The following is a 22,624-nucleotide window of genomic DNA, read 5'->3' on the forward strand; positions in this document are numbered from 1 at the left end:
TACTATGCATGGCTTTCTGAGTCTGGGTTAACTTCACTAAGGATGATTTTTTTATTTCCTTCCGTTTGCCTGCAAATTGTATGCTATCTTTGTTTTTAATAGTTGGGTAGGATTCCATTGTTTAAATGTGCCATATTTTCTTTATGTCTTCTTCATTTGAGTGGATAGGTTGTTTCTGGTTTCTGGCTATTATGAATAAAGCTGCTATGAACATAGTTGACCAAGTGACATTGTGGTATGGTGGAACAACTTTTGGGTATATGCACAGGAGCTGTATAGCCAGGTCCTGAGGTAGAACTATTTATGTTTTCCCGAGAGAGCACCAAATTGATTTCCAAAGTGGTTGTACAAGTTTGGACTCTTTTTTTGGTCAGTGTTTTCCTTTAATTTTAATTTACTTTTCTTTTTAATTTTTAATTTATTTTATTTATTACATTTTATACACTTTGTATCTCAGTTGTAGCCCTCTCCCTCATCCCCTTCCAATTCTACCCTCCTTCCCTCTTCTAATCCCATGTCCCTTCCCTAATTAACTTATAGGGGAGGTCCTACTCCCCTTCCACCTGACCTTGTACTCTTACCAGCAAAGAAGTAGTGTTTCCTTTCTCCACATCCTGTTCTGGCACAACTTTTATATCATAAAGACCTTCTGTCCAAGTTTTTGAAGCAAAGTGATGTTAGACTTAACCTTTTAAACCAAGAGTCCAGATAACTTGAAGGTATAATATCAAGCAATGTTCATAGAGTTACAAAACTGACTACCATATCATTTATAATTTTTCTGATTCTTTAACTTCCATGATATTACCACTTCAAATGCAGAAATCTGAAGAAGTGGAAACTACTTGAAAACTACATGCATGACTTCATTGAGGACTCCTAATAAAGGGCCAGTTGGTAAAGGAGACTGAACTAGCCATCAACTGTAAACAGACAAAGCTCCCAGAAGTGGGACAGGTGCACCAACCCAGCCATAAAATGTTCACTCTAAATCTCTCCTGCCTGCAGTATGTTCTGGGGTAATGTTGGCACAGAACATCTGTAAGTATGCCAACAATGACTCGTTCACATTGGTACTCACATAAGAGAGCGAGTCTACCCCTGACACTGCCTAGGTGGTCAGGATCCAAAGGTGGGAAAGCCCACAGACCAAGGCAAGAATGAAACACAACCAGAAAAAAAAGTCATTCAAATGATTCCTAATGATATTCTGCTATGCTCATAAATAGTCACCTAGCCATTCTGACTGGTGTAAGATGGAATCTTAGAGTCATTTTTATTTGCATTTCTCTGATGGCTAAGGGCATTGAGCATTTCTTTAAGTGCTTCTCTGTTATTAGTGATTCCTCTTTTGTGAATTCTCAGTTTAGTTCTGTACTTAATTTTTAATTGGATTATTTGATTTGTTGATGTTTAATTTCTTATGCGCTTTGTATTTTTTGGATATTAGCCCTCTGTGTGATGTAGGGTTGGTGGTAAGGATGTGAAGAAAGAACACTCTTCCATTGTTGGGAGTGGAAACTTGTATAACTTCTCTGGAAATGAATTTGGCATTTTCTCAGAAAATTGGGAATAGTTCTACATCAAAACTATTTATACCACTCCTGTGTACATGCCCAAAAGACATTCTACTACACAAGGACATTTGCTCAACTATGTTTATGGTGGCTTCATTTGTAATAGCCAGAAACCGGAAACAACCTAGTTGTCCCTCAACTGGAGAATGGCTACAGAAATTAGCTATTATAAACAAAGAAATCATGAAATAGATGGAACTAGAAAAGATCATCCTGAGTGAGGTAACGCAGACCCAGAAAGATGCACATGGTATGTACTCACTTAGAAGCAGATATTAGACCCATAGGACAAGATAACCATGCTACAATCCATAGACCCAAAGAAGCTAAGTAACGAGGAGGGCCCAAGGAAGGATGCCAGAATGTTGTTCAGAAGGTAAAATAGAATAGAGAGCTGAAGTGGATGCAGAGAGAGAACTGGGCAGGAGATGGAATGGGGAGGAAAAAAATGGTAGGATCAGATGTGGAAAGAATGGGAGTGAAAGGTGAGAGAGTTGGGAACAAGAAGAGAAACTGAGGGGGCATCTCTTTGTCAAGCTGGAGACCTGTGACAAGGTAGGTTCCTGGGAGGATATGGGTGTGACTCTAGCTTAGACTCCTAACAGGGGGGGGGGAACATGAAGATTGAAGTGACCACCTCCTAACCAGGCAAGACTCGTGGAAGGTGGAGAACAACAACCCACCGACAAAACCTTTGATCCAAAGTTACCCTGCTTACAAGAAGTGCAGGAATAAAGAGGGAACAACGATTGAAGGAATGTCCACCAATAATTGGCCCAACATGAGTGAGTCCCCCCTCATGGAAGAGAATCAGCTCCTGAAACTACCAATGATACTCTGCTGTGCTTGCAGACAGGAGCCTAACATGACTGTCCTCTTGGAGGCTCATCAAGCAGTGGACTGAGGCAAATGGTGGGACTTGTAGCCAAGCATGATGTGGACATCTGGGGGTCCTGTGGAAGTGTTGGGGGAAAGATGGAAGGACCTAGAGGAGCACCACAAGAAGACCAACAAAGACAAGTAACCCAGACACATGGAGGCTTACAGAGACTAAGACATCAACTAAGGAACATGCATGGTCTGGACCTGGGTCCCCTGCATATATGTGGCCCAAGGGCAGCTTTGTCTTTTTGTGTATTGCCTGGCAAGTGGAGGGGGGTCCTGTTTCTAACATGAACTCTGTTGCCTACTTTTGGATCAGTTCCCTCTGGCAGGACTGCCTTGCCTGGCCTCAATGGATGATATGCTCAGTCCTGATGTGACTTTATGTGCTAAGGACGGTTGATATGGGTGGAGGGAAGCTCCCCTTTTCTTGGGGGAAAGGGAGAGGGGAAGGAGGAAGGAGTGAAAGTGGGACTGGGAGGATAGGAGGGAGGGGTCACCCTTGAGATGTAGAGCAAATAAACTGATTTGCTCAATTGTCACCAGAGAAGCCACATTGAGTATGTGATGGAGCAGATATGGAGAACCAGGACCAAACATTAGGCAGAGAAAGTCCAACTGAAGATGGGAAGGAAGTGTCATATAAGCTAGAGGGGTAGAGGACATCATGAGAATATGGGCTACAGAATGAACTAAGCAAGGGCACATAGGAACTAACAGAGACGTGAAGCTCTAAGAACAGACCTCGTATGGGTTTGAGCTCTGTCCTCTGCATATATGTTATGGATATTTATCTCGGTATATTCATGGGACTCCTTACAGTGGGAGTGGGTGAGTCTCTGAGTCTTTAGTAGCACTTGGGACCCTTTTACTCCTACTGGGTTGCTTCATCCAGCCTAGAGATGAGGGATTGTGCGTAGTCCTATTTTAAAATATTATACCATGTTCAATAGATGTTTCTAAGGAGCCCTGCTGTCTTTTTTTTTTTTTTTTGAAAGGAAAACAAGAAGAGGATTTGGGAGAAAAGAGAAATTGGGAGAGGGACTGGGAGGAATGGAGGGTGGGGAATCTGTAATGCATGAGAGGAGTTAAAAAAAAGAACCTCTACACTAGCACACACATATAAGTAATCAAAAACAAAAGTAAATCTGAAAAAAAATCTTCATTTAAAGTTTTTAATCAGTAAGCCTCAATCAGATTTGCTGAAGATTAAAATTGAAATCCAGGAAACAGCCTCGTGATGCTGACTTGCTACTTTATAAGAAACTATTTAAATAAGGTAACAACTGATAATAACTGCAATTTTATGTGTTTTATTATTAATGTACTTATACATAATGTAGTATGAAGCAAGTCTGCTCATTGTTGTATGGCAGCCAAGTTGCTAACAAAATCTGTCCTATCTACTAATAAAGCATTAATAATTATCTAAAAAAATACAGTGATAATTGTACTTGTGTTCACCGCTGTTTACTCTGTAACTCACATAGCACAGGAGGTCAGCAGGTTCTTATAAATACAGATGAATGATGAAATGTGTACAATTATTTCAATACAATAGTTCAACTCATTGATCATTATCTCATCTCGCACCAAGTTTCAAAGAATGCTCTATAAAATCAGTCAAGAACCAGACTTGCCCAGATATGGAACTGCAGAAAATGTTTTATTTAAAGCTTACTTCAGGCATAGCAAGAAAGAGAAATGGGTCAAGACCACGTGATTTATGGAAGGTAAAAGACTCAGTTGGTGGCCATGGTCTCTTCAATCCAGTCCAGGTAGTTGCAGACCTTGGTGTAGACACCAGGCTTGCCTCTCATTGCACATCCATAACCCCAGGAGACAATACCCTGGACCTCTCCATTGCAGACAACAGGGCCACCAGAGTCACCCTGCTCAGAAAGAAAAGAAAATATATGAGTATGTTGAGGAGAGAAAATGGACTCCAGGAAGTTTTCCCATTATCATGGTTCCATTGTAGCATTCCTGACACTCTGAGAAGCAATGAAGACTTCCTATATGTGAATTTGTGTATTTTGCATCCTTGTTCATCCTTTCTTAATAACCTTGTGTTCCTTATTTGCCACATTAGCCAGGAAAAAGTGAGGGCTGGGTTATTTCCTGGTCCTTTTACTGACCTTCCAGAGTGGTCAAATTCCATAAAACAGTTTCACAGAATTTTAATTCTTTGTACTATTTGCACATCATCTTCTGCAATTATTTTACACTTGTTCCTATACAGTGATATCACAATGAGAAAAGCTGCTTCTATTCACGTGAACCCTTTCAAACAAATGAACAGGCTTGTCAGACAAAGAGACTAATTGTTTTTTTTTGTTTGTTTGTTTGTTTTGTTTTGTTTAGGATTTAGAGAACACTCACATCACAGGAGTCCATTCCACCCTCCAGGAAGCCCAAGCAAAACATGTTGTGGGTAATCATGCCCGGGTAGGAAATTCTACAAGAACTGGCAGAGAGAACAGGGACTTCCAGACATCGAAGGCGTGATGGGTATTTGCCTGTTGAAAGTGAAAATGGAAGATCACTCAGCACCTTTCTGGAAAACTCTTTCTATTCTGTGCTTTACAGCAGGGCCAGTCTTCCAAATTGTGAAACATTTACATTTTAGATGTATATTTGTTTTTAGAAAATGTTCTCATTAGTTCTAATGACTCTTTCTTCCTATGACAGTCCTTCCAATGGTCTAGGCTCTCAAATCTGGAACAATGCCTACTCCACTAGATACACACTTCAGGCACCTCCAAACCTCTGATCATCAATTCTATTTGTCACTTGAGATTTCGTTTTCTTTGCACACTGGTCACACCACTTAAATACTTCTGCATCACGATAATAACTCATTCTTTTGTGTTTTTTTAACATGCTCTTGAGAGTCTCCTGAACTGCAATTAAGTTTTTTTCAGGACTACCTAAGTCTAAACCTGCCTTATCGAGCTTTGCCCCAGTGTAAGAATTTGAACTGTTGGCCACCTATATGGCTTTCATCTCTGGTATTTGTAAATGGAACTTATATTTATTGACACTTACCACCAAGGCTCACAGTATTTCCCCAGCCAGACACAAGGCACTGAGCACCTGTAATTGCACAGGAATGTGGCAGAGAGATGGTGGACACTTGGGCGTTGAGAATGGCAGGTGACTTCAGTTTAATCAACATGATGTCATTATCCTCTGTGTCCTTGTTGTACTTGGGGTGGTGAATGATCTTTTCTGCATCAATGACCTGTTCACTACCCTCGAGGACATGGATATTGTGTTCTCCAAGGCGAACTTGGATTCTCCTGCATAACGATAAAAGATTTCTAAGTAACTCACTTGAGATTTTGAACTCCTCCAAGTTCAAAGTTCAAAAGCTAAAAACACAGACACTACCTTTATAAAGCATCCAATCCTATATGAACTATGCAGTTAAAATTGTGCCCCACTAACAATTTGTAGGGTAGATGATTTCTTAGATTGTTTTCTGTGCATACAATCACAAAGGGCCATGACCTTAGAGGTGGTTCTAGAGGACAGAGCACAGGAATCTGAGTATTGCTCCCTTACCTTTTGTAGCAGTGAGCTGCAGACAGCACCCATTGGTCGCTGATGAGGGAGCCACCACATTTATGACCAGTGCCATCATTCAGGGATACTTGGTAAGGAACAGAATGCTTCGGACAGGTGTAGCCTCCAATAATCTTGTCATCATCATCATTAGCAGGGAGAGTAACTAGGAATGCATAGGAAGAATTGTCTCAAATTTGTCTTCTACATGAACTTTGTACAGATCACCCAGAAAAAGACATAAATGTCCTCCTGTTCAGCAAAATGTCCTCATAATGTTGTAAAGGTATTATATTCTATATTTAGCATGTACTTTTGATATATTAATAATAGAATATAGATTTTCAAAATAATATTAATTTATTTGCTGTGTGTGTGTGGTATGATATTGCACCTATGGAGGTAAGAAGGAAAGAAAGAAAGAAAGAAAGAAAGAAAGAAAGAAAGAAAGAAAGAAAGAAGCCATCAAATATTAGCTCCATCTGTCTGTCCTGTGGGTCCCAGATATCATACTTCAGTTCTAATTCTTGGTGGTAAGCAGATTTATTTGCAGAGCTATTTGCAACCCTGACATTCCTCTTTAAAATTTATCTTTTAAATAGAATTTATGTCTTTCTACTTAACACATACAAATAATTAATTATTTATGTTGTTTGATACAATCCGTATCCATCATTTAATCACAATACCATGTTTTACTTCCCTAAACTTTCTCCTTTTCCTTGTTATTTTAGCACATTTATCATTTTGATATGTCCATTGATTCACTAAGTATTTCCAAAGAGATTTCTATTTTTCTTTGAAAATTCTATCCATGTTTGTAAATTATATTGACCATGTCAACCTCCAAGGTTTATTATAACACTAGGATAGCAATAAATGTCTATGATACATTCATTCCAGTAAATGAAATTTCTAAGCAGGAAGAAATATATACTGAGTCAACACTCATATGAATTATATAGTTTTGTTAACTAGAAAAGATCATTTTTTATTATGGAATGACATGTATCTTTATACAATGGCTTCATTTGTAAAGATTTTGTTTGACAGACCCTAAGGATTTTTTCCATAGATAATAACATACCTTTTACAAGTTTGATAGCTTTGTTACCAGACCTTTGATAGTCCATGGAATCAGAATTTAATGTTTCTACTTTCTTCTTGGAGAAGATAGATCTTCTTGGAGATTCCAGTCATCTATTGCTTCTTCACAGGGAGGTGAAGACACACCCTTGTGTAATGTGTCCTACCCTATTTTCCTTGACTAGCCCACTGAATACATTACTGTGGTAGGGAGTGTTGCCTAGCCCCTTGAAGCTCTTTGCACCATGGAGCACATCCTTAATGGCCTTTAGTGGTTTTGTACCCACAAAACATAAGCTGACATGTATGATAGATGCCTAGTGAATTGCTCTTTGAAAGACTCACCTGCAGCTCCCAGGAAAGCAAAGAGGATGAAGATCTTCATGGCTTCTCAGTGTGTCTGGAGTGGGCACTGGGATGAAGGCTTTCTTTTCACAGTTACTTATACCACAGTGCCCCCCACGAAAAAAGGGTGATTTTATTTGAACACACACAAAAGCAAATTTAGAATTCTGTCCTGTAATCGATGAAAGGTGGTTCAACACCTAGTTTCTACATCACTATTTCCCAATGTTCTCCAAAGGTTATGGGAACGGAAGGAACAACTCCAGCTGGTCCTACAGTAGGAAACCACACTAGAGAAAGATCAAAGGACAGTGCTCAAGGTTTCCCGAATTCTTTATGAAATTCACAGCAACCCGATTCTCTCAAGAATAAGCTTTTTTACAAGCAAAGACTTGAGCCCTTCACCTCCTGTGTTTAATATTTTGTGTTTCACAATTATTTTAAGGTTGGTCTAAACTTGTACATTTGTATTATTTTCCTATTTTTAGAGACAAGCTATTTCCTGTACATAGGAATTTTTATTAGTTTAAATTATGTTTGAAAATAGAAATAGGATGAAAATAAATTCACCTACAAATACTGTATTAAGTATTTTTGTCATCACTGTGACTATTACACAGGAACTAAGGGGCCTTATTTTGGATCCATGAATGAGGGCAAAGTTCATCATGCTGCGTATGTGTAATAGGCATTGGAAGCAGTTTATGTGTCTTAGTTTAGGACTATGGGATTCTGTTTTTCCAGTTTTATTTTATTTTTATTAATTTCGGTTTATTCAACTAGTATCCCAGCTGTAGCCCCCTCCCCCATCACTTCCTAATCACACCCTCCCTCCCTCTTCTTCTCTTATATCCCTACCCCAGTCCAGTGATAACAGAGGACTTTCTCCCCTTCCATCTGACCCCAGTCTATCAGGTCTCATCAGGACTGGCTTCTTTGTCTTCCTCTGTGGACTGGTAAGGCTGCTCCCCCATTAGGTGGAGGTGATCAAAGAGCCAGCGCATGACTTCATGTCAGAGATGGTCCCTGTTCCTATTATTGGGGAACCCTCTTGGACACTGAGCTGCCATAGGCTACTTCTGTGCAGGGGTTCTGAGTTATTTCCATGCATGGTTCTTGTTTGGAGTATCAGTCTCAGAAAAGATTCCTGTGCCCAGAGTTTTGGTTCTGTTGCTCTCCTTGTGGAGCTCCTGTTTCCTCCAACACAATTCTTTACAGACCTTGAAAGAAAAAATTCTCAACTTCATATGGAATAACAAGAAACACAGAATCGCTAAAACAATCTTCTACAATAAAAGATCTTCTGGAGGTATCTCTATCCCTGATCTCAAGCTGTACTATAGAGTAACAGTAATAAAAATTGCAAACAACACCCTTCACAATAGCCACTAATAACATAAAGTACCTTGGTGTGACTCTAACCAAGCAAGTGAAAGACCTGTTTGAGAAAAACCTCAAGTCTCTGAAGAAAGAAATCGAAGATCTCAGAAGATGGAAAGATCTACCGTACTCATGGATTGGTAGGATTAACATTGTGAAAATGGCCATCCTGCCAAAAGCAATCTACAGATTCAATGTAATTCCCATCAAAATACCAACTCAATTCTTTACAGACCTTGAAAAAAAGATTCTCAGCTTCATATGGAGAAACAAAAAACCCAGAATCTCCAAAATGATCCTGTACAACAACAGATCATCTGGAGGTATCTTCATCCCCGATCTCAAGCTGTACTACAGAGCAATAGTAATAAAAACTGCATGGTATTGGCATAAAAACAGAAAGGAGGATCAATGGAACCGCATAGAAGACCCAGAAATAAACCCACACACCTATGAATACTCAACATTTGACAAAGAAGCCAAATCCATTCAATGGAAAAAAGACAGCATCTTCAACAAATGGTGCTGGACCAACTGGATGTCTACATGCAGAAAAATGAAAATAGATCTATATTTATCACCTTGCACAAAACGAAAGTCAAAGTGGATCAAGGACCTCAACATAAAACCAGACACTCTAAATCAGTTGGAAAAAAAAGTGGGGAATAGGTTAGAACTCATTGGCACAGGAGACAAGTTCCTAAACAGAACACCAACAGCACAGGCTCTAAGAGCAACAATCAATAAATGGGACCTCATGAAATGGAAAAGCTTCTATAAAGCAAAAGACACCGTCATCAAAACAAAACGACTGACTACAGATTGGGAAAGAATTTTCACCAACCCTTTATCTGACAGAGGGCTAATATCCAGTATATATAAAGAACTAAAGAAGCAGAAAAGCAACAAACCAAGTAATCCAATTAAAAAATGGGGAATGGAGCTAAACAGAGAATTCTCGATAGAGGAACATCGAATGGCAGAGAAACACTTAAAGAAATGCTCAACCTCATTAGCCATCAGGGAAATGAAAATCAAAATGACCCTGAGATTTCACCTTACACCCATCAGAATGGCCAAGATGAAAAACTCAAGTGACAACACATGGTGGAGAGGTTGTGGTGAAAGGGGAACCCTCCTCCACTGCTGGTGGGAATGTAAACTGGTACAACTACTCTGGAAATCTATCTGGCGCTTTCTCAGACAATTAGGAGTAGTGCTACCTCAAGACCCTGCTATACCACTCCTAGGTATATACCCAAAATTTGCTCAAGTACACAACAAGGACATTTGTTCAACCATGTTTGTAGCAGCTTTATTTGTAATAGCCAGAACCTGGAAACAATCCAGATGTCCATTAACTGAGGAATGGATACAGAAATTGTGGTATTTTTATACAATGGAATACTACTCAGCAATCAAAAAGGAGGAAATCATGAAATTTGCAGGCAAATGGTGGGATCTAGAAAAGATCATTCTGAGTGAAGTATCCCAGAAGGAGAAAGACAAACATGGTATATGCTTGCTTATATAGACCTACAAGACATGATAAACATAATGAAATCTACACACCTAAAGAAGATAATCAAGAAAGTGGACAAAGGCAAAGATGATCAATCCTCATTTAGAAAGACAAATGGCATGTGCATTGAACGTATGATAGGAGTCTACCGCAGAAGGCATCTGAAAGTCTCTACCTAGCAGTGTTTCAAAGCAGACACTAAGACTCATAACCAAACCCTTGGCAGAGTGCAGGGAATCATATGAAAGAAGGGGAGTTAGTATTACATGGAAAGGATAGGAGCTCTACAAGGACCAAATATATCTGGGCACAGGGTCTTTTCTGAGACTGACACTCAACCAAGGACCATCTATGGAACTTAACATCTAAGGACCATAACTTAGAACTTCTGCTCGGATTTGGCCCGTGGTAGCTCAGTAACCAAGTAGTTTTCCAAAGTAAAGAGAACAAGGACTATTTCTAACAGGATCTCAAGGGCAGGCTCTTTGACCTCCCCCCACCCAGTGGAGGAGCAGTCCTGTTAGGCCACAGAGGAGGACTTTGCAGCCAGCCCTAAAGATACCTGATAAAACAGGGTCAAATGAAAGGGGAGGAGGTCCTCCCCTATCAGTGGTCGTGGAAAGGGGCAGGGAAGAGACCAGGGAGGGAATGTGGGGTTGGGGAGGGAATGAGGGAGTGGGATACAGCTGGGACACAGAGTTAACAAAATGTAACTAAAAAAAAAATAAAATTAAAAATAAATAAATTAATCAAATTGCATGGTATTGGCATAGAAACAGAATGGAGGATCAATGGAATGGAAGAGAAGACCCAGAAATAAACCCCCACACTTACGGACACTTGATTTTTGACAAAGGTTTCAAAACCATACAATCGAAAAAAGATAGCATCTTCAACAAATGGTGCTGGTCAAACTGGATGTCGATATGTAGAAAAATGCAAATAGACCCATACTTATCACCCTGCACAAAACTTAAATCCAAGTGGATCAAAGACCTCAATATAAAAGCAGACACACTATACCTATTAGAAGAAAAGGTAGAAGAGCCTTGAACTCATTGGCACAGGAGACAACTTCCTGAAGTGAACATCAACAGCCCAGGCTCTAAGAGCAACAATCAATAAATGAGACCTCATGAAACTGAAAACCTTCTGTAAAGCAAAGGACATTGTAATCAGAACAAAACAACAGCCTACAGATTGGGAAAGGATCTTCATCAACTCTATTTGACAGAGGGCTTATAGCCAGAATACATAAAGAACTTAAGAAGATAAACAGCAACAAATCATGTAATCCAATTTAAAAATGGGGTTCAGAGATAAACAGAGAATTCTCAAAAGAGGAATATTGAATGACAGAGAAACACTTAAAGAAATGCTCAACATCCTTAGTCTTCAGGGAGATGCAAATCAAAACAACCCTGAAATTTCACCTAACACCCATCAGAATGGCTAAGAACAAAAACTCAAGTGACAACACATGCTGGAGAGGATGTGAAGAAAGAGGAGCCCTACTTCGTGGCTGGTGGGAACGTAAACTTGTACAACCACTTTGGAAATCAATCTGGCGCTTTCTCAGACATTAGGAATAGTGCTTCCTATAGACCCAGCTATACCACTCCTAGGCATATATCCAAAAGATACTCAAGTATACAAGAATGTTTGCTCAACCATAATCATAGCAGCTTTGTTTGTAATAGCCAGACTGGAAACAACCCATTTGTCCCTCAGTTGAAGAATGGATACAGAAATTGTGGTACATTTACACAGTGGAATACTATTCAGCAATTAAAGACAAAGAAATTATGAAATTTGCAGGCAAATGGTGGGATCTAGAAAAGATCATCCCGAGTGATGTTTTCCAGAAAAAAGACACGCATGGTATGTGCTCACTTATAAGTGGATATTAAACATATAATATAGAATAATCATACTAAAATCTGTACACCTAAGGAAGCTAATTAAGAAGGAAGCCCTGGTAAGAGGCTCAATCTTCATTCAGAAGGGCAAATGAGATGGACATCAGAAGAGGGAGAAAACAGGGAACAGGACAGGAGCCTACCACAGAGGGCCTCTGAAAGACTCTACCCAGCAGGGTATCAAAACATATGCTGAGACTCATAGCCAAACTTTTTGCAGAGTGCAGGGCATCTTATGAAAGAAGGACTATGGGATTCTTGTTCACTGATTGGCTGATCAGGAAATAACAGTATAAGAAGTTTATATGTGTCATACCCTTTCTAGCCTTTCTTCCAGACATACTCTTTCTCTGTATCTACTCTATATACTGTTTCTTCATGTCTCCTGAGCAGTAACAACATTGAGGACCAAGTTATCTTCAGACTGCAACACATGCACAATGTCACAGGAAGGGACACACATAGTCACACACAGAGACCTCCTTCACATGTATGCACTTCCCCAACACACACATGCACACACACATTTGCATGAAAACATTCAAGAACACATGTACAAAAGGAAAATATCTGAATAAAAAGTAAAAAAAAAAAAAAGCTGGAAAGGACCTGAAAGATGACTCCTGAAGTTGACTTTTGTTCTCTCCATGTACGTGCAAATGTGTGCATACATAGGCCTTTGCACAAACACGCTCACAATCACACTCTTTCCTCACTGATGTCTTCCCTTACCTGAGCTGTTGGATGGAGAAGACCTCCATCAGGATTACTGAAATATTAATTGCCAAAAGATTTTTGTTTTATAATCCAATAACCTGATATCCTCAGCAAAATATTTTCTTAATCACTATTCACAAAGGGACTAAGCCTATTTATTTCTGTCACTGAAACTGAAGGTAGGTATGACTCTTGGTGACAAACTAATTGGTGAGTGTAATAACTATACCCCTGCTCCTCTTTTCCTTTTAGTTAAATGTTCTCCTGTCTCCCCAAGTGTAAGAGGCCGAAGAGCTGGGCAATGTACATGCTCTTGTGCCTTGTTTGAAAGAGACTGATTATTTCATACACACTCTTTCATGAAATTTGGTCTTTTTGTTGTGGACACACTGCTCATTTGAACCCTTTAACAAGTAATGAGCCCTTCCTGTGACATAGATATTTGAGTTTCTACCTGGATGAAGGACAGTCATTTAAGGGAACTTTGGGTTGTTGCTACAGTATCTGTTCATCTTGGAGATTTATTTCTTCGTGTGCATATTATTTTGATTGTCAACAAATTTGGTAGTGGTGGAAGAAAATGGTGTTTCCTTTTAGATATGTCATTTTAGATATTATGTCTAAGTAAGGAAGATCTTTATATGTACCATTTATGGTTCAAAAGTCATTTGAACTTTTTTTTTTTCTGGGACATTTTTGGATGTCCATGTGAAATGATCAATCTTAGGCTTTTGGAGTTTAAGAAAATTCTTGACATTGCTCTCGCCATTTTTAGGGCCTCTTATTATTGAATGCAATTCACAGAACCCAAAATTGTATCAGGTTTGTTTCCTTGGAGAGGGCTCATTTATTTCCTCAGACTTTTTCTTATCCTGAGTAATATATCTAGAGTTCTCAATTTCAATATTATTTGTTTGTTTGTTTTTTTGTTTATGTCATGGTCAGGGTCATGTGTAAAGTAAGTTGCCCCCCAGGTGATATAATTAGTGTGAGAAAGAGTGGATATTTGAAGAAAGCACAATGGGAGAAAATGGACGATGGGATGCATGCCTTCAAAGCCCAAAATCCGTGTTCCTTCTTCATTACCACATTCTATGAAATGGAAAATGACAGTCACACTGTATTGTCACTACAGTGCTATTCAGAAAATCAGGACAAACAGTGATGGTCTGAATTCCCTGACATAAATGCCAAAATAATTCTTCTTTTTGAAGTGTTCTACCAGTATTTTTTTTTAACATATAAGAAAGTTTTAACACCAAAATCTGGTATCATTATTGTGATAAACCATCCTTTGTGGTTATTTATCCTTAGCAGAACGAATTTTCAAGATTTAGTAAAGATAACAAAAGAAACTCCAGAATTCTATGAGCTTATTTAATACACAAATCTTTTCAGCTCTCAGTAGTCCGTTTTGTCAGTAGAAGATAAAGTGGGCCAAGAGTGGGGTTATGAAGTGTAAGTAGCACTCCGTGTCTACAAGGAATAAAGGTCATGAATTCTCTATTCTGCGAAGCACATTTCGACAACAGTGTATGCCATGAAACTTTGTTTCTAGCTGAACACTAGCTGAGTCCTTAAGAAATTATCTAACTTACAATACTTACAGTGAGTGAAACATTTAGTCCATGTCATGAATATTATGTCTATTTTTTGCCTTAATTACAATTGAAGTCAGGAGAGAATATCAAAGCAGAAAGTATTGAATATTTGCAGTTCAGTTGAAAAAGCCTGTGCAAAATTTAGGCTTAGAAAGATAAAAAGGTTTTTAGCAAATGTTAGATTTAACAAAAATATGCCATTTTATTTATATGAGAAAACATGAAATATGCCTGCAGTATGTCTTGGAAATTTGCTGAAGACATCTTTGACAAGTCAAATACACTGAGGTGGGGCATGGAGTCAGTGATTGAGTACTCATGAGACTTTTCTTTGAGGGAGTAAAACTTAATTCTCTAGGGCCATCAAAAAATTCTCTGAGGTCAGGGAAAAGGGGGAAACATGCACACATGGACACACACACACACACAAACTTGGTAAATGAAGCAAAGTTCCACAAGCCCTAACCATTTTTTTTCTCCTATAGATGACCTATCTCAGCAAAACCTTCTAGGCAGCTACATTTTATCATTTTATTTTCCTTTAAGTGAATGATTATAATGAATATATAAAAGAAGGATTTTCCCAATACCCTTACATGAGTTAACGTTTTAGTATTACAGAGGTGAAAAAAAACAAATTATTTCTAAGAACCCACATACATTCATATTTAAGTAGCCTGTTATAGATTAACAGAGTGTAAGCAAGCATTTTTTTTTTTCTCAGCCAATTCTTTTCTTGGCAAGCTGTAATTTGCGGTTGCAAAGAAAGGATCAATCAACTTATTGTTTATCATAAAAAGTAATTTTATAGGAAGCCACAAGAAAACATACAGAATCAACTCAGCTGGACACATAGAAGCCCACAGAGACTGAACAACTAAACAGAGGACATAGGAGGGATGGACCTAGGCCCTTGGTACATATGTAACACCTTTGCAGCTTGGTCTTCATGTGGCACTCCTAACAGCAGGAGCAGAAGCTGGCTCTGACTCTGCTGCCTGCCTTTGAATCCATTTTTCCCAACTAAGCTTCCTTGTCTAGCTACAATAGGAGAAGATGCACCTACTCCTACTACAATTTCATATGCCAAGACAGCAGGATATCTTTAGGAGGAGGCCCTTTTTCTGAGCAGAAAGGAAGGATAGGAGGATGGTGGGGAGGGGATGTGTGTGTGTGTGTGTGTGTGTGTGAGAGAGAGAGAGAGAGAGAGAGAGAGAGAGAGAGAGAGAGAGAGGCTGGGAGGAGAGAAGGGAGAGAAGGCTCTGATACAGATAAACTAATTAATAAAAACCTAGATGTCCCTTAACCGAAGAATACATACAGAAAGTGTGGTACATTTACACAATGGAATACTACTCAGCAATTAAAAACAAGGAAACCATGAAAATTGAAGGCAAATGGTGAGAACTAGAAAAGATCATCCTGAATGAGGTATCCCAGAAGCAGAAAGACACATATGGTATATACTCACTTATAAGTGCATATTAGCCGTAAAATATAGGACAAACATACTAAAATCTATAGCCCTAAAGAAGCTAAACAAGGAGGAAGACCCTAGGGAAGATGCTCAATCCTCATTCAGGAGGGCAAACAGGATAGACATCGAAAGTGGGAGAAGATAAGGTACAGGACAGGAGCCTTCCACAGAGGACCTCTGAAAGACTCTACCCACCAGGGCATTGAAGGAGATGCTGAGACTCATAGCAAACTTTGGACAGAGTGCCTGAAACCTTATGGAAGGAGAGGGAGATAGAAAGACCTTACGGGAGATTTTTGATGACTGCTGCTATTTCCTTGGAGGATATAGGATTATTCAATCTTTCTACCTGATTTGATTTAATTTTGGTAGATGGAATCTATCAAGAAAATTGTCCATTTCATTTAGATTTTCAAATTTTGTGGCAAATAGGCTTTTGTAGTAAGACCTAATGTTTGATTGAATTTCCTCAGTGTCTGTTGTTATGTTCCCACTTTTCATTTCTGATTTTGCTAGTTTCTGCCTTTTAGTTAGTTTGGTTAAGGGTTTGTCTATCTTGTTTATTTTCTCAAAGAACCAGCTCTTGGTCACATTGACTCTTTAAATTGTTTTCTTTGTTTCTAATTCATTGATTTTGGCTCTGAGTTTGATCTGGTTTTTTTTTTTTATTTTTTTTTCTTCTAGGGCTTTTAGGTGTGCCATTAAATTGCTTGTATGCGATGTCTTGAACTTCTTTCTGGAGGTACTTAGTGCTATGAACTTTCCTATTAGCACTGCTTTCATTGTGTCCCATAAGTTTGGGCATGTTGTGCCTTCATTTTCATTGAATTTTAAGAAGTCTTTAATTTCTTTTTTCATTTCTTCCCTGACCAAACTGTCATTGAGTAGAGAGTTGTTTGGTTTCCATGTGTATGTAGATGTTTTTGTTACTTTTGTTGCTGTTGAGGTCTAGTTTTAGGCCATGGTGGTCTGATAGGATATAAGGGATTATTTCAATCTTCTTGTATCTGTTGAGGCTTGCTTTGTGCCCAACTATATGGTCAGTTTTTGAGAAGGTTCCATGAGGAACTGAAAACAAGGAAATCATGAACTTTGCAGGCAAATGGTGGGAACTAGAAAAGACCATCTTGAGTTATTCCAGAATCAGAAAGACAGACATGGTATATACTTATAAGTGGATATTAGACATATAATATAGGATAAACATACTAAGATCTGTACACCTAAAGAAGCTAATCAAGAAGGAGGACCCTGGGTAAGACTATCAATCCTCAGTATGAAAGGCAAAGGGGATGGGCATTGGAAGAAGGAAAAAAACAAGGAACTGGACAGGAGCCTACCACAGAGGGCCTCTGAAAGACTCTACACAACAAAATATCGAAGGAGATGCTGAGATTCATAGCCAATATTTGGGCAGAGTGCTGGAAATAATATGAAAGAAGGAGGATATAGGAAGACCTGGAGGGGACAGGAGCTCTACAAGGAGAGCAACAGATCAAAAAAATCTGGGTTCAGGGATCTTTTCTGAGACTGATACTCCAACCAAGGACCATGCATGGAGATAACCTAGAACCTCTAGAACCCATGAGTAGCCCATGGCAGCTCCACCTCCAAGTGGGTTCCCTAGTAATGAGAACAGTAACTGTCTCTGACTTGAACTCAGTGGCTGGCTCTTTGATCACCTCCCTCTGATAGGGGAGCAGCCTTACCAGTCCACAGAGGAAAACAATGCAGCCAGTCCTGATGAGACCTGATAAGCTAGGATCAGAAAGAAGGGGAGGAGTGGACTTAGAGAGGGGCATGAGAGGAGATGAGGGAGGGAAGGTGGGATTGGGAGGGGATGAGGGAGGAGACTACAGTGGGGATAAAAAATGAATAAACTGTAATTTGTAAAAAATATAAATAAATTAAAAAAAGGAAAGGCCTGGAGGGGACAGGAACTCTACAAGGAGAATAACAGACCCCAAACACCTGGGCCTGGGGTCCTGTAGAGATTGATACTCCAACTAAGGACCATGCATGGAGAGTACCTAGACCCCTTGTTCAGAGGAAGCCCATAGGCTGCTCAGTTTCCAAGTGGGTTCCTTAGTAAGAGGTACAGGGTTTGTTTCTGACATGAACTCAGTAGCCAGCTCTTTGATCACCTCCTTGTGGAGGGTGAAGTCTTGCCAGCCCACAGAGGAAGATGATGCAGTCAGCCTTGATGAGACCTGATAGCCTAGGATCAGATGGAAGGGGAGGAGGACCTCCCCTATCAGTGGGCTAGGGAGGGGCCATAGGGGGAGAAGAGGGAGAGTGGTTGGGACTGGAAGGAGATGGGGGGGGGCTGCAGTGGGGATACAAAGTGAATAAATTGTAGTAAGTGAGTAAATAAATAAATTTTTTTTAAATTAAAAATTTAGGTCATATATCTCTGTACAAGGAGAAAACCAACTGTAGTTGCTCCAAATAATTCCAGTATTACTTGTAGAAATAAAACATTGGAAACCTCTGAAGGAGAAAGCAAAATAAACCAAAAGAAGCAAAAAATAATCTTATAAAAATTTAAAATAATCATAAATTTATGCTTTTATATAAAAACAGTCATTTTTATTTTAAATCCTTAGGGTGTAGGTTGATTAGTTATTAAGTCTTATCAGGAAGCAAAGGGAAAAAATGGATACAAGAAATTAATTACCGTCTTGATCACCAGATCAAGAAGGTACTTCAGTTAATACTAGTCAGGCTGCCGTTGTTGTTGTTTCCTGACCTCAAAAATTCTGCCTCAACTATTAAGGGTTTGCTTTTGGGGCTAGAGAGATGGCTCAGCGGTTAAGAGCACTGGCTGCTGCCCCAGAGGACCCAGGTTCAATTCCCAGCACCCACATGGCAGCTCACAACTGTCTGTAATTCCAGGATCTAACACCCTCACAGAGACATCCATGCAGGCAAAACACCAATGTGGATAAAATAAAAATAAATAAAGTTTTAAAAAGAGTGTGCTTTTCTGAACTTTAAAATGTTGCCCAAGATGTTCCACATCAAAGCCATCATCAAAAACTTCTTAACCTAACTTTATAAACAATTTACATCTCTGAATTATTTCTAAGGGTGGTGGTCACTGATAACAGTCTACATCTCTAAGATTTCTCTCAAGGTGATGGTTGAATCATCTGCTCCGGCAGCAATGTTTGAAAAAGATCAATCGCTATTATTGTCAGTATCAATGACGATTGCCCAGTGAGGTTCTGGAAGCCCCAGTGTAGATTATGAAGAAAGAGATGACGGTGAGGGCAAGAATCAGACCAAAACTTCACAACCCCATGAAGTCCTCAGGACAGCTAGTTTTCGGGGCATGGCCTCTCTGAGGCACAGCCATCCTGGTTGTGCACACATTCCATGAGTTCTTAAGCACTTTTTGTGTTCCTCTTACTGGCCCCCAACAGGGATTTACATATGGCAGCCGCCAAAAGCTCAAGGACAGGAATTGGTAAACTCCCCTGAATGTCCCTTGGGTAAAGAGTGCTTCTAGGCATATGTCTTAGTCACAGCTAAGTAGGAGCTGTAAATGGGCTTTTTACCATGTTTAACTACCAGATTCTCAGAAGTTGCAGACATGATCCCTTAAGCCTAGGCATATCTGAAGTTGTTGGCAAAGTCTGATGTCATTCACTTGATGGTTTTATAAACATGCAGAATGCAAGAAATACAATGCTATGGGCACTTATTATCTTATTTCAAAGGAAAATCTGAGATGCTTGACAAGCATGTAGATTCCTAATACCTGTAGGAATTAGGAATCTGACCTGAAGGGTCAGAGAATGGCGTGTCCACCTGTGATGGTAAAAAGTACAACACAGTGGAGATAAAAACATTGGAGATGCCAGCAACACAGAATGTATAGAGCAAAAAGTGTGAAGTTGTGCATATATCCAGGCTAAGGGAGACACCCTGTTCACGTGGGCTGAAGATGACAAGGCTCTTTTTCTGCTAATCTATATTAAGGTAGCATGCTCCATAGAATGTGAGCTTTCTGCTGTTGGGTTTACTCTTTTCCGTGTTAAGTGCTGGTCTCACTTTGCTCTGTTTCCTCCTTGCTTTGGTCCTACACATTTGTTTGTAAACTGTTTTGTGCATCTGTTGTTGGAAATATGTGAAGTGATTTAAGACTTTGGGAATTCTTGAAAACTGATACATTTTCAACTGTGAGGTGATCACATGCTTTTGTATGTCAGTTTTGGAATACATGGCTCAGCACTGAAATGTACCCCATGACCTTAGGTGTTGAACAATTGATTCAGCAGGATGAATTTGAGGCTGAGTGGGAGGTAGTGGGCCGTAGCTTTGTATTTTATGTCTAGTACTCCTGTTTCCCTATTCTTTATTTTCTGAATGTCTTCACCGTGGTGAATCTCCGCTGGCACAAGTTCTGCAACCAAGATTTACTGGCTAAATATGTGATGCCAATAATGTTAGACTGAATATTCTCAAACCAAGGGCCAAAATAACTTAAGGTTGTAATGTCAGTAAACGCTCACAGTCACATTATCATACTCCAACACCGTTTATGATTTCTCTGATCCATACCCAAGTTCTTTGAACAGTGAATTAACTACCCTGGCGTGCCCCATCCCACAGTAGTATTTTTCTATTTCTATTATGTGACTGATAGTTGTACTACATTTGATGACAGATATTTAGTATTAAAACTTTATATGCTAGATCACGTAAGTATGAATATAATTTTCTGTACAAGCTTGTAATTCCTTGCATAATTACTTTCTAACAGACCAATGACTACTCTTATGTCTCTGATGATATTCAGGATTAAAAGTTTTAAATGTTAGATTAGGTAAATATGAATATAATTTTCTGTACAAGTTTGCAATTCCTTCCATAATTACTTTCTAACAGACAAATGAATAGTTTAATGTCTCTGGGACGAAAGAATGCTATTATTTCCCTCTATACTTCATTGCTTTGGGGAATACACTTGAGAGAAAATTTAGGTGGAAAAGGCTGGATGACAGAGTTATTACTGCCTACACAAGGTCTATAGTGAGACTTGTGTGGTAAAAAGGCAGTAGAAAATACAAAACAGATACAACAAAGAATCTGTGTAAGACTGTGGGCAGATTAAGCCTTACAATCAGCTGGAGTTATTAAAGAGATTAGCATCTTTATAATGAAACTGATCATCATTCACTGAGACAATCAGGAAGGTGATTGAAGTGAAACAGTGCACCTATGAATGTTTCTAGAAATGCATTCATTTGAAAGAAATTCCTTGAGATAGAAGGTACGTAAAAACAAAGCCTCCTGTTGCTTTTCTGGAAAAAGGAATTCCTGGGAAGTATTTATGATTCCAACTGTCAAAATTTATGAAGTCATAGAGCAAATTAAAAATTCATACATAAGCTTGATAAAGAATTTGTCTCTGAGGTAGTGGCATTAGTGGCATGAAGGATCCAAGTATTGCAAAGTTATGGGACCTTACATCTCAATCATTAGTTAAATGCCATTGCAGCCAATGTGTAGATAGAACAGTTTTGATTCAGGAAATTTATGAGCTGGGTTTCCTTGACAATATAATATGAATCCCTAATTGCAAGGAAGAATTACTGGCTCAGAGGTGCCAGGAACACGGGTCATCTGCTCAGAAAAGCTATGTCTCTCTAGGACAGTGAAAGAGAAAGACTATGGACTAGCTATATAAGGACACATGGTGGTGCAGTCTAAGCCTCTTGGAGCTCAGATGAGTCCAGCCATGTGCTCAAGACACTTCACAAGGCTTTTCATGATTCAGTGCTTACTCTTCAGAGTTGTGTTGTTGCTCTGCTTCATTGTTTCATTTCAGTCTCATTCTTCCCTTTGGTAACGAAATTTTCTATTTTCTTCCATTGTGCTTTGGAAGCATGTAACTTTTTGTGAATTTCTCATAGAATTCATAGCAGCTGTGCTTACTTTGTGTCTCATAGTGGATATTGTCCTTGGGATTTTGATCATTTTGAATTGTTAAGACAGTGAAGACTAGAAAACTATGAAGAATTAATTCATATTTTGAACCTGGGGTCTACTGAATAACTGTCATGGCATCCTGAGCTCACTAAGACAGTATTCTTTTGTTCTTTATCACTGAGGGTACATTTTTTTTCATTTTCAAAATTCTTCCATTTATACCACTGTTTGAGCCAAACCCATTGTAACCTTAATTGCCATTAGTAATTCCAGACAATGCCAGAAAGTATTTGTAGGATCTTTTATAACAAATGTTTAGTTTGATTATCAATGAAAAAATAGACTCTACCTAGCAGTGTATCAAAGCAGATGCTGAGACTCATAATCAAACCTTGGGAAGAGTGCAGGGAATCATATGAAAGAAGGGGGAATTCGTATGACCTGCAGAGGACAGGAGCTCCACAAGGACCAAATACATCAGGGTTCAGGGGTGCCCTGATATATATGATATATGTGAGACTGTTTCTCCAACCAAGGACCATGTATGGAGATAACCTAGAACCCCTGCTCAGATGTAGCCCGTGGTAGCTTAGTATCCAAGTGGGTTCCCTAGA

General features: G+C 39.2%; 1 protein-coding gene across 2 annotated transcripts in view; it reads right to left on the minus strand.

Annotated features, from left to right (window-relative positions):
- Nucleotides 1-4,181: 4,181 nt before the first annotated feature.
- The window catches only part of LOC129672609 (trypsin-4), a 47,871-nt gene continuing 29,428 nt past the window's right edge, over nucleotides 4,182-22,624 (minus strand). The window contains exons 1-5 of one of the 2 annotated variants that reach the window (XM_055602135.1): nucleotides 7,458-7,514; nucleotides 6,027-6,192; nucleotides 5,508-5,761; nucleotides 4,842-4,978; nucleotides 4,182-4,351 (exon numbers count right to left, since the gene is read on the minus strand). In XM_055602135.1, coding sequence (XP_055458110.1) covers nucleotides 4,202-4,351; nucleotides 4,842-4,978; nucleotides 5,508-5,761; nucleotides 6,027-6,192; nucleotides 7,458-7,497 — 747 coding nt within the window. In that variant the 5' untranslated portion in view covers nucleotides 7,498-7,514 and the 3' untranslated portion in view covers nucleotides 4,182-4,201. Of the gene's footprint in view, nucleotides 4,352-4,841; nucleotides 4,979-5,507; nucleotides 5,762-6,026; nucleotides 6,193-7,457; nucleotides 7,515-22,624 lie in introns of those variants that run through there. The other variant, XM_055602136.1, reaches the window with a different exon arrangement.

The sequence above is a fragment of the Psammomys obesus genome, unplaced genomic scaffold (assembly GCF_907164565.1).
Source record: "Psammomys obesus unplaced genomic scaffold, mPsaObe1.curated_primary_1811, whole genome shotgun sequence".
Classification (NCBI taxonomy): Eukaryota; Metazoa; Chordata; class Mammalia; order Rodentia; family Muridae; genus Psammomys; species Psammomys obesus.